Below are 10,713 nucleotides of genomic sequence, written 5' to 3' on the forward strand. Positions count from 1 at the left end.
TGTCGGACACTGCAGGACTTGACCAACATGGCTGGCCTCCCAGGGACGCCAGACCTCCTGACTCCATTGGGCCCTGCAGTGTGCCTGCCACTCTGCCACTCAGAAGTGGGCACAAAGGGCTTGGGGGATGCCAGGTCGCACCATGCTCCACTCCCGGCCAAGGCTCCAAGCAGGACAGCCTCGTCACAGACTTAACTGCTTCTGGATATCCCAACAGACGGGGGGTTCCTCCCGACCAACCAGGGCTATCCTCAGGCCCCCCCTCAGCACCACAGCACTGAGCCAGACTCGGGACATCACAGTCTCAGTGCGGCTGCTCATGGACACTCACGCTGATAATGCTGCAGGAGCCGGTGAGTCCGCACATCCCACAGCTTCACTGTGTTGTCCATGCCAGCGGCAGCGATGCACGTGCCGCTCGGGTGGAAGTCCACGTAAGTGACGAAGCTGGAGAGACAGGGCCACCATGTGCTGCAGGTCTGCGCTGGCTCAGAACAGACCCTGACCATTCAGCACCGTCCCACCCTGCACCTGCTCATGCTGTCAGAAATCCTCCCTCCCACCCTGTCCCTGGAGCAGGCGGCCCAGGGAGAGCGAGGAGGAGCAGGTAACAGCAGTAACCTGAGCTGGGCTCACCAAAGAGAAAGCCCAGCGTCAACTTCTGAATACAAGGAAAGAAAGCGGTCTTCAACCAAAGGCCAGCCAGCTGCCTGGGGCTTTCAGGGGTAGAGATGGTGCCCTCACCAGGGCTGGAGGCAGGCAGCCTGACCACTGAAGCCCAAAATGAAGGGCCAGCAGGGCCCAGGGCCCTCAATATAGCCACGTGGGACACCCAGGCTGGTAGCATGGCCAGCTCTGAGAGGGGTCCACACTGAGGGGGGGCAGAAGCTGGGGTTGATTTAGGAACCCAGAACAGGGGAGTCTCTGCCCAGATGCAGGACCCTCCCTCTGTCGATGACGCGGCCATCGTCCACTACAAGACCACGATGACCTTTCACTTATGAAGCCACCACAGGTAACACACCAACGCACTTTTTGGGGGTCTGGGTTCACTTGCTTTCAGAGAGACCTGTCACCATTCTGATAACCAGAAAGTGAAAAGAAAGGCCCCAAGAATTACATACCTTGAGATTAAGCACTCCCCTTATTGGTGGGGATGGGGGTGAGGCTGAACCTTCCAGCCTCACAGAAAAGGTGCGGAGCCAGGGAGCAACAGAGGCAGCTGCTGACCCTACCGCTGCCGCCACTGGGGCCTGCTCCTCCCCAGGTCCCTGCTTTTCTTAAGCACCTACAGGCAGAGGACAGTCGGGGACTCACCCGCCATGCTCGCAGTATGAGTGCACACACTCCCGGCTGGTCTTGTCCCACAGCTTGACCGTCTTGTCATCACTGGCAGACACGATGAGCCGCCCGTCAGGGGAGAACCTGAGTCAGGCAGGGCGAGTCACAGCAGACTGACAGATATCAAGGGCACCCCACACTGCCTCCCACAGCCACCTTCCTGCACTACACACCACCTGACCCTGGCAACCAACGGGGCTACATGACCTGCTCTAACCTGAGTAACCCTGAGAAAGTGCCTTCCCCTCTGTGAGATGGGGCAGGCACAGGAGGCCCCTGGCACCACACATGGCAGGTGGCAATATTCATGCTGACTGTTGATGCTGTTAGCTTGAGGTGGCCTAAAGCCCCCCACTGGCATCATTACTCAGTGTCAGGCCCAAGTCTACATGTGACTCTGAGAGTGGGTCAACAATACAAAGGTGCCAGCAACGAGGCGGAGACCCTGGGCCCCGCCACTAAAGGCCAGCACTGGCTCAACACCTGTCTGCTGGCCTGGCCCCTCCAGTTCTCAGGAGCCTGATGGTGAGGACTCAGAGCAATCAGGGAACTCCCAGAACAAAGGAACATGTGACCTGGAGAACATGTAACTTGCATGGGGTCCCTGCAAGAACACAGTCTCCGACCTCTGATTCCCATCGTTCCCAGTGTACCCAGACACTTCCAACCTCCTCCCCTGGAGCAGAGATTTGATAGGTGAGGTCTCTGTTGAAAGGACAGAAAAAGCTGGAAGCAGACACATCTGTGCCTGCAATTCTTGGACCATGAAAGGTCCTTTGGGTCACCTATTCCCATAGCACTGCCCCCTACACCAAAGGGAGGGCTGGCATCCAGGCCAGCCCCCCGGTAGCCTGGACCCCATCTGGCAGCTCGGGAGCAAAATCAACCCGAGGAGCAGAACACAGGAAAGTAGGAAAGTAGGTGAGCCTTAGTGCCAGAGACTCGGGTCTAACCAAGCTTTGCCACGTACCCGCCATGTGCCCTGGGGCAAGATACTGCCCTGTTCTAAGCCTGTTTCCTATCTGCCCCGCTTGCAGGACTGCCAGGGGGAGTCAGAAGGAAATGGCGAGTGAGAGTGGTGACACCACATAAGCACCCAATGTCTGCCTTGGGCTGCATCAGCAGGTGTCGGTCACCGTGGCAACAGAATAACTCACTTGTCATGCATCAGCTCAGTGAGGTTTCTCAACAACGGACAATGGAAGAGCTATTATTGTTCCCATTTGCCAGGTAAGGAAGCTGTTCAGGAAGAATAGAGTGGCTACCTTGCCCAAGGTCATGGTGCTGGCACCTGCCAGCCTCCCTATGCCCCCCACCCCCGAGTGCCTCCGAGGGACATGGACAGAACACTCACTTGGCACAGCGGACCCAGTTGATGTGCTGGCTCAGGGAGAACAGGAATTTCTGGCGATGGGTCGACCACACCTTGACTGTCTTGTCATCGGAGGCCGTCACAAGGGACTGGCCATCGCTGCAGAAATGGACACTCCTCACTGTGGCCGTGTGGGCACGAAACACAGTTGACTCGCCTTTGCTATGGGGACAGGCATCCAGTCAGCGATGTGAGGGCCCACAAGCACATTGAAGCTGTCCCCACCCCTTGGGAGCCCATACTCAAGTCCATCCAGCCCTGAGCGTCCAAAGCCCCAATGTCACCCACATGCAGGTAGCAGCAGGAGAGTACCTTCCACAATGCCTGGGGTTAGCCCCAAATTCCTCCCCCAACCCTGATGGGAGGGCCCCGACTGAAACCTCAGTTTCTGATGATATCTCCTTCGGAGTGGGGGAGATGTCCTACTGTGACCAGTCCAGAGCCAGGATGGGGACCTGGGTGGGGCCAGTGCTGGCCCCAGGGCTCCAGACTCAGACAAGTACCTCAAAGCCTGTAACTCACACATTGGGTACCCAGAGACGGACAGTCTTGTCGCGGGAGCCTGAAGCAAGCAGGTGTCCAGAAGGGGAGAAGTTCACAGAGGTGATGGCATCCTTGTGGCCCGCAAAGCGGTAGGCACGGGACTGAGGCTTCATGTGCCAGACCATGAGGCACGAGTCCATGGAGCCGCTGGCTGAGGAGAGCAGGACCACTATGACCCTTGGCTCTAGCAGGCCTCGAGTCTCCACCAGGAACTTGAGAAGACAGGGACAGGAGCAGCAGCTCCCCATTCCTCATGGGGACAGGCCATACCTCCAGTGAATGCTGACCCAGGAGTTGGGAGCAGGCCCTCATGGAAACCAGACCAAGAGACACCCTTGACTTGCCAGCTGTAGGCTGCAATCCAGGGGGCCTCTAGGAAAACTCATCCCCCACTGGGTCCCAAGTCTCCCAGACATACCCATACGTCACTAGAGAGCAAGTCTTCCCAACACTGGGGAGCCAGCCCGACCCAATGGCGCTTTTACCACTCAGGAGCCTAGAGGAGATCCCCAAAATGGACCAAAAATTATTTTATAGTTTCCAAGGCCAGCAGCCTCTGGGAGGGGGCCTTGACCCTAAGATGAAGGGGGAATCTCGCCCAGAGAAACAAGGAAATCATGGCCATGACAGCTGGGTATGAGCCCCTGAACGGCCAAGTTGGGGGCACAAGGGGGCACAGCGCAACACGAGGGCAGTGGGGAGGGGACCCCGGAGGCCTGCTCCACATCCTTCTCTCTGGTGGGCATCTCTTCTAACTGGGAGTGCCCAGCTTACTGCGGACGACAGGCTCAATGGAGACCCAAGGAAAGGGAGCCACTGTTTAAGGTCCATTCCACAGGCCAGACCCAAGAGATGGCTGGGGTGTTCAGGGAAAAGCCCAGAACCCAGTCCCACCCTCAAAGACTGTGTTGACTTTGGAAGTCCCCAATCTCTCTGAGCCTCACACCCTGCATGCAGAATGGAGCTCACGAAGCCCAGCACCCCCAGAGCTGGCTGCGGGAAGCAAGATGCAGGTCTAGACGGAGCACGTGGGTCCTCTCAGTGCCCTGCTCCCCCGTGCCACACCCCCCAGGTGGAAACTTGGCCTTCTCAGCTCATCACCTATTGCCCAGGACAAGACGCCTCCTCTTACCCAGCTGCTTCGTGTTGAGATTGAAGTCCACACAGGTAACTGCATCTCGGTGGCCCTTAAAATGCCTCTCCAGCGAGGGGTCCTCCTGGGGGAGACCAGGGTCAAATGGGTGAAGCTGGATGAGAAAGAGGCTCTCCCAGGGCCAGACTCTTCCTATGACGGCAGGGAGGCGGTAAAAATGCTCACGGCACGACTCATACAAAGAAAATCCTAAGGAACCCACTAAAAGCCTATTAGAGCCAGTAAGTTCAGCAAGGTGGTAAGGTACAAAATCAGTGTACAAAGACTAACTGTATTTTTGTACACCAGCAGTGAACAATCTGAAAAAAGTCAGGTATCAATTCCATTTGGGATGTATTTTTTAAAAATGTAAAACAGGAATAATTTAACAAAAGAAGTACAAGATGAATCCAGTGAAAACTACAAAACATCACTGGAATAAACAGAAAGAACTAGATAAACAGAAAGACGTCCCATGTTCACAGTTTGGAAAACCTAATTTTAAGGTGCAATACTCCCCATATTCTACAGATTCTACCTAATCCCTATGAAAATCCCAGGTGCCTCTTTTTTTTTTTTTTAGCAGAAACTGACAAGCTGATCCTAAAACTCACATGAAAATGTGAGACAAGCCAGAATAGACAAAATCCTTTTTTAAAGTCTTTAAAAAAGAAAAAGAAAAATCAGCCCCTGGGAAAAACAGTTTGGCAGCTCCTCTTAAACACAGTTATTTATCAAATGACCCAGCCATTCAAGGTAAACACTTGAAAGAACTGAAAACATGTTCACACAAAAACGTGTACACAAACATTCACAACAGTATCAGTCTACTGGACAAAAAGTAGAAAGGCTTAACGCCCTCAACGGGCAAACCTGAAGCCCTCGGGGGACGAGTGGGTCAACACACGGTCGACCGGCCCGGCAAGCACCAGGCAGCCGGGGAAGGCGGGAAGCACGGGCGCCCTGCGAGGCCGACGAGCCCCGGGAAACACGCCTGGTGAAGAAGCCAGACACAGCAGGCCACATTTCGTCAGATTCCACTCACACAAAACGCCAGCATGGGCAAATCTATACAGACAGAAAATAAATTAGTGTCTGCGTGGGGGGTGGGGGGTTTCTCTGAGTTGACAAAAACGTCCTGGGATTAGATAGTGACCACGGTTGCACAACAAACACTGTGAAGTTACTAAACAAACCAATACGTTTTACACTTTAAAAGGGTGAATTTTAGCCCGGCCAGGCGTGGCTCAAGGGTTGAGCATCGACCTAGGATCCAGGCGATCAGGGTTCGATTCCCGGTCAGGGCACATGCCCAGGTTGCAGGCTGCAGCTGATCAATGACTCTCTCATCACTGATGTTTCTATCTCTCTCTCCCTCTCCTTTCCTCTCTCTGAAATCAATAAAGATATATCTTTAATTTTAAAAAAATAAAAAAATAAAATAAAAAAAGTAAAAGGGTGAATTTTATGCTACGTGAATAATGTCTCAGTAAAGTTACTTAAGACCTAGAGAGAGAAAATGGGGGTGTTTCAGCAGCCTCCCCGCCCCCAGCTCAGACACCACACCCCCTAAGCTCAATCCCACCGTGCAATGTCCAGTGAACCCAAAGGCCAGCCCTGAAGAGGCCCCTGGGGCATCGCCACCATCTCCACTCCCCCGGCCCTGGGGCCCGCACCCCGCTTAGGGAGACGAGGAGATGGTGCTCCAGAGACTCTCCACCCAACAGCAGCTCCCGTCTCAGCCCCGAGCCGGACCCCAGCACCCCAAACATCAAAAACCTCGGAGAAGTGTTCAGGCTGCACCAGGGAGCCCAGCAAGGCCGCTGCCATCCTGCAGCCAGAACAAAGGTGCCCAGGACGCGGTGCCCAGCTCCGCCCCGACACCCCCGCCCGAGGCCCCCAGTCAGCAGCAGAGGGCGTGGCGGCTGGGGGTGGGGAGCCCCCAACAGAGCGGCAGCTGCCCCGCCCGAGTCTCTAGCAAGAAGGGTCAGGCAGGGCTCCCCGCCAGGCCCGGGTGGCAGGGGCCAGTGCAGGCCCACCCCTTACCGGGGGGCCCCCGAAATCTCCCGACACCCCCTCCCCCAACCCCAGGGGCTCTGCGGTCCATCTCCCCCAAAGGGGGCTTCCATACCGGGGGATGTCCTGCGGGAAGAGCACTGCGTTGGGGTCAAAGGGCCTGGACCCTGGTTGGGGCCCTCGGTCCCATCCCCAGGCGCCTCCGGGGACCGACGTGGGAGCGACAGGCCACCGCCCGGCCGCGCTCCGGGCTCAGCGCAGCCGGACGGCCGGGCAGGCTCGAAACCGCCCCTCCAGCCACCCCGGGGAGGAGCGTTCGTCCCGGCCGCCCGCACAGGGCCTCGCACGCGGGGGGCCCCGGTCCGGACGGCAAACTGAGGCCGGACAGGACGGGCCGGAGCCCGGAGCCCCGCCCGCCCCCTCGCGGCCAGGGCCCGGCCCGGTACCCGCTGCCCCTGCGGGGAGACGAAGGCCCGGGCGGCCGGCGGCGGCACCGACTCACCGTAGAGGGCGCGGCCATGGCGGGGCCCCGGGCGCCCCAGGCGCGGAGGAGCCCGAGGAGGCAGCGGCGGCCGTGGCTGCCGCGGCGGCGCGTTCAGTTTCCGCGCCCCCAACCGCCGCCAATAGCAACGCCGGACGCGTCCCCGTGCCCCGCCCACCGCGGTTAAAGGAGACGCGGCGCCTCGGCCATTCGCTCCCCGACCGGAAGCGGAGCTGTGGCGCCGCCTCCACCGGCTCCGCTCCAGCCTCTGCCGGGCCAGGCAGCCCCCGGACGGCGCCTTCCAAAGCCTCTGTCCACGGTCGTTCATTCTCCCTGAGAATTCAAAAAGCCCTGGAGGAGGAGTTCGCCCCTCCCACCCGGAGCCCGGCGGCCGAGACGGCGAGCACGGCCTTCTGGGAAATGCAGTTCCCGGAAGGCCGCCGCCGTGCGTCTGGGGGACGCTGGAACTACATTTCCCAAGATGCCCTGAGGGCGGGACTGACAGCTGGGGTTAACCGCCCGCTCGGAAGCCGGAAGGACCGCGGAAGTGAGTCCTCGCTGACTTATCAGAGCGCTCAGTGGGCCTAGTCTCCGCTCAGCGCCTTATTAAGAGCCTATTCTTCGTCCCTCGGGAATTCCTGAAATGGTTCGCTTTCCCGAACGCGCTTAGATTTATAAAAAAACACCCACAAGGCCCTGGCCGGATGGCGCAGTGGTTGGAACAGCGTCGCGTACACCGAGCGGTTGCGGGCGCGATGTCCGTGGAGCGGAGAAATGTAGGCTCCAGACTCTGCTCTCCCCGTGCTGTGCGTGAGCGGGGGGGAGGGGCGCCTCTGCTCCGTGAGCCTCGGTCCCCCCATTTGTCATCTGGGGGAGTGCGGTGCAGCCTGGCCCCCCTGGATTCTCCAGCGAGGCCCTGGCGATCTACCTGCGCGCTCGGAAGGGAAGGAGACAGCCCGCGGCCTGGCCGCCAGGGGCCGCTGCTGCGCGCGCTCCGCGTGGGAAGCGCAGGCTCTCGACCTTCCCTCCGCAGCCCGCCCCCCAGCCCCCCACTGTCCCCCAACCCCGCAGGCCACCCTGCACGCATCTTCCCAACCTGGATCTGACCTGCTCCGGATGTTTTGCAAGATTCAGGAAACTCCAGTCGATGAAAGAATGTCCAGACTTTAGAAAAGTTTTATGAGTTTGTTTGAGCCAAAATGTTGAGGACGTGCCAGGAAGCAAAATCTCCACGGGCTGAGAAAATGCTGGGAGAATGGCAGCACCGCATCTTCATTTACAAGTTAGAATCCAAGGAAAGTTACGTGCAATCCATTGGTGGTAGATTAAAGCAGCAAATTGGGGAGATCTCTAGGACTGGGTAGGAAGCGAAATGGAGAAACACATCCTTCTTGTGCGTGGGTGGGTACCGGATAGCTAGCTACCTTTCACAGTAGATAGAGATGGTGTGCAGGCAACGAGATGACACTGAGGGTGGTCCTGGGCTCCGGCACCTGCAGTTGTGCCTTCCAGAGGCGTGGAAAGGGAAATTACCCTGAAGCCCTGGCTGGGTAGCTCAGGAGGTTAGAGCATTGTTCTGATGCACCAAGGTTGTGGGTTTGATCTCTAGTCAGGGCCCGTGCAAGAAGCAACCAGTGGCCCTGGCTGGTGTGGCTCAGTTGGTTGAGCGTCTCTCTCCCTCTCGCTCTCCCTCTCTCTCTCTCTCAAAATCAATAAAAGTAAATTTTTTTTTAATAGAAGCAATCAATGAATGTATAAACAACAAATCGGTGTTTCTTTTCCTTCCTTTCTCTAACGTCAATAAGTAAAATTTAAAAAGAAAATTACTCTGACATTTCAAAGGTATGTTGTCCTAGGTGTATAAGAACAGTGGTGGGCTCACTTAAGGTCAAGTGTGACCCTTGCTCGGGAAGCTATAGGCCTGGGATGTGACTACCCGCCATGGCCTGCCCAGTTGGGAATTTGTGATCAGGCCATCCTGTGTGGTAACTTTCGGTCACTGAACTTGTTGGGACTTCCTTGTTGCCCCCAATAGCTTGTCAGGGTTACGACCCAGTCCCTTTGTCGCTCACACTTCCATCACTGCCTCTGTGCAGGCTGGCTTGGCCAGATCCCAACACTGATTAGGATGTAGCCAGGCTCTGACATTTCTGACTACACCTGAGACCTAAGATGGTGTTTACTGGACCTGCAAACCAAAGCCCGATTCAATTAGCTCAGAAACTGGCACGTGCTCGGAGATGGAATGTGGGGGAATGTGGGGAAATGTGGGGGAATGTGGGGGAATGGGCCTCTCCTTTGGATCTGGAAGGCCTGGGGCCAGACACAAGGAACAGAGCCACATTTAATCTGATCTTCACTGTGATCTGGCATAGAATTGGCTCCTTTATGTTTGAAATGTTCAGGCTCGTTTAACTTAGATACTATGACATTCTCCTTAAAACAAGTATAGTATCCTTCACACCCTGATATTGTTCAACACGGTTCAAATGACGATTTTCAAGCCACGGAACACCCTTGATCTACAGGAACTTGCGATCTACAAAACTGACTTTAGAGAAACCCTTCTGTAAAATGATTTTCGAGTGTCAGGTTTGCTCAAAGTGAGAGGCACTGGAAGACTTTACTCACCCTCTCATCTTTCCAGGTCCACTATCTTCCGTCCTTACTCCTCGGAGGAAGAGTGGGAGCTGCCCCACCCTCTCTTGCTCATTTATTCTCCAAAAAATACAAAGAGCCCAGCCAGGCGTGGCTCAGCGGTTGAGCAACAACCTAGGATCCAGGCGATCAGGGTTCGATTCCCGGTCAGGGCACATGCCCGGGTTGCGGGCTGCAGCCGATCAATGACTCTCTCATCACTGATGTTTCTATCTCTCTCTCTCCCTCTCCTTTCCTCTCTCTGAAATCAATAAAGATATATTAAAAAAAAAAAAAATACAAAGAGGCTGACTGCCAACATCACACAGGCGACCCAGGACCCACCACTGGCACAACCTGCGTAAGCCAAGACTGGTGCCTCCACTTCCTGGCTGAGCAGCCGCCACCCCATGTCCCCTCCATCAGATTGGACTCCATTTCTGACCAGGGCCTTCACGTTGGGGGCGCTTAATATTGGAGGAACCTCAATGTTGAGGGGCCTCCGTGATGAGGGAGGTCTGGAAGACAGCTTCTTTTTCAAGCCCCCTTGTGGCAGGGATGTCTCCATCCTGGTACAGAACCCACAGACAGTCCCCAATACAAGAGCCTCCTTCCCTGTCATCACTTCCAGACCACCCCCTGCCCAAGGGCCAAGACTGCCAGAGGGTTGGGCAGAGAAAGAAGAAGGGAAGGCAGAGAGTACACCCACCCACATAGCCGGGCCCAGCCTGTAGGCTGGGAAGTCCCATCAATGCTTTTGGCCTGCACTGCACCTGCAGGTGGCAGGGCAGCTCAGGCTTGTCCCAGGGTCAGGCAGATCTAGGGGTGAGTCCAGGCCCTGCCTCCTCCTGGCTGGGTGATCTAGCAGGAGTCACGCCACCTCTCCCAGCCTCCCTCCATGTCCTCAATTGCAAAATGATCACAATACTCCTGCCACGGTGGGGGAGGGAGGGTTCCATGAGCTATTACTTAATGTCGGAGCCTGATGTTGAGCTGCCACTTAATACATGTGGCTCTTTACTCGCCCTCAGTTGCGCCACACGCCTCTGCTCTGAAGATCTGGCCCATGCTTCCCTGCCTCCACTCCCACCCCTGACCCTGGCTCTCTCCGCTCCGGCCATGTTGGTGCTCTCTCTGTTCTTTGGACAGAATGTGCCAGACACGCTCTCATCTCAGGACTCTTGCACTGGC

At 56.6% G+C, this 10,713-nt stretch overlaps 1 protein-coding gene across 4 annotated transcripts in view; it reads right to left on the reverse strand.

Annotated features, from left to right (window-relative positions):
* POC1A (POC1 centriolar protein A) overlaps positions 1–7,010 on the reverse strand; it is a 39,506-nt gene extending 32,496 nt beyond the window's left edge. Inside the window, exons 1-6 of one of the 4 annotated variants that reach the window (XM_081159825.1) lie at positions 6,907–7,010; positions 4,389–4,473; positions 3,236–3,407; positions 2,696–2,875; positions 1,318–1,425; positions 332–447 (exon numbers count right to left, since the gene is read on the reverse strand). In XM_081159825.1, the coding sequence (XP_081015951.1) occupies positions 332–447; positions 1,318–1,425; positions 2,696–2,875; positions 3,236–3,407; positions 4,389–4,473; positions 6,907–6,924 (679 nt within the window). In that variant the 5' untranslated portion in view covers positions 6,925–7,010. Of the gene's footprint in view, positions 1–331; positions 448–1,317; positions 1,426–2,695; positions 2,876–3,235; positions 3,408–4,388; positions 4,474–6,064; positions 6,135–6,167; positions 6,192–6,906 lie in introns of those variants that run through there. The other 3 variants (XM_081159826.1, XM_081159824.1, XM_081159827.1) reach the window with 3 other exon arrangements.
* Positions 7,011–10,713: the final 3,703 nt, after the last annotated feature.

This window comes from Miniopterus schreibersii (assembly GCF_964146895.1).
Source record: "Miniopterus schreibersii genome assembly, chromosome: 15".
In the NCBI taxonomy this organism is placed as follows: domain Eukaryota; kingdom Metazoa; phylum Chordata; class Mammalia; order Chiroptera; family Miniopteridae; genus Miniopterus; species Miniopterus schreibersii.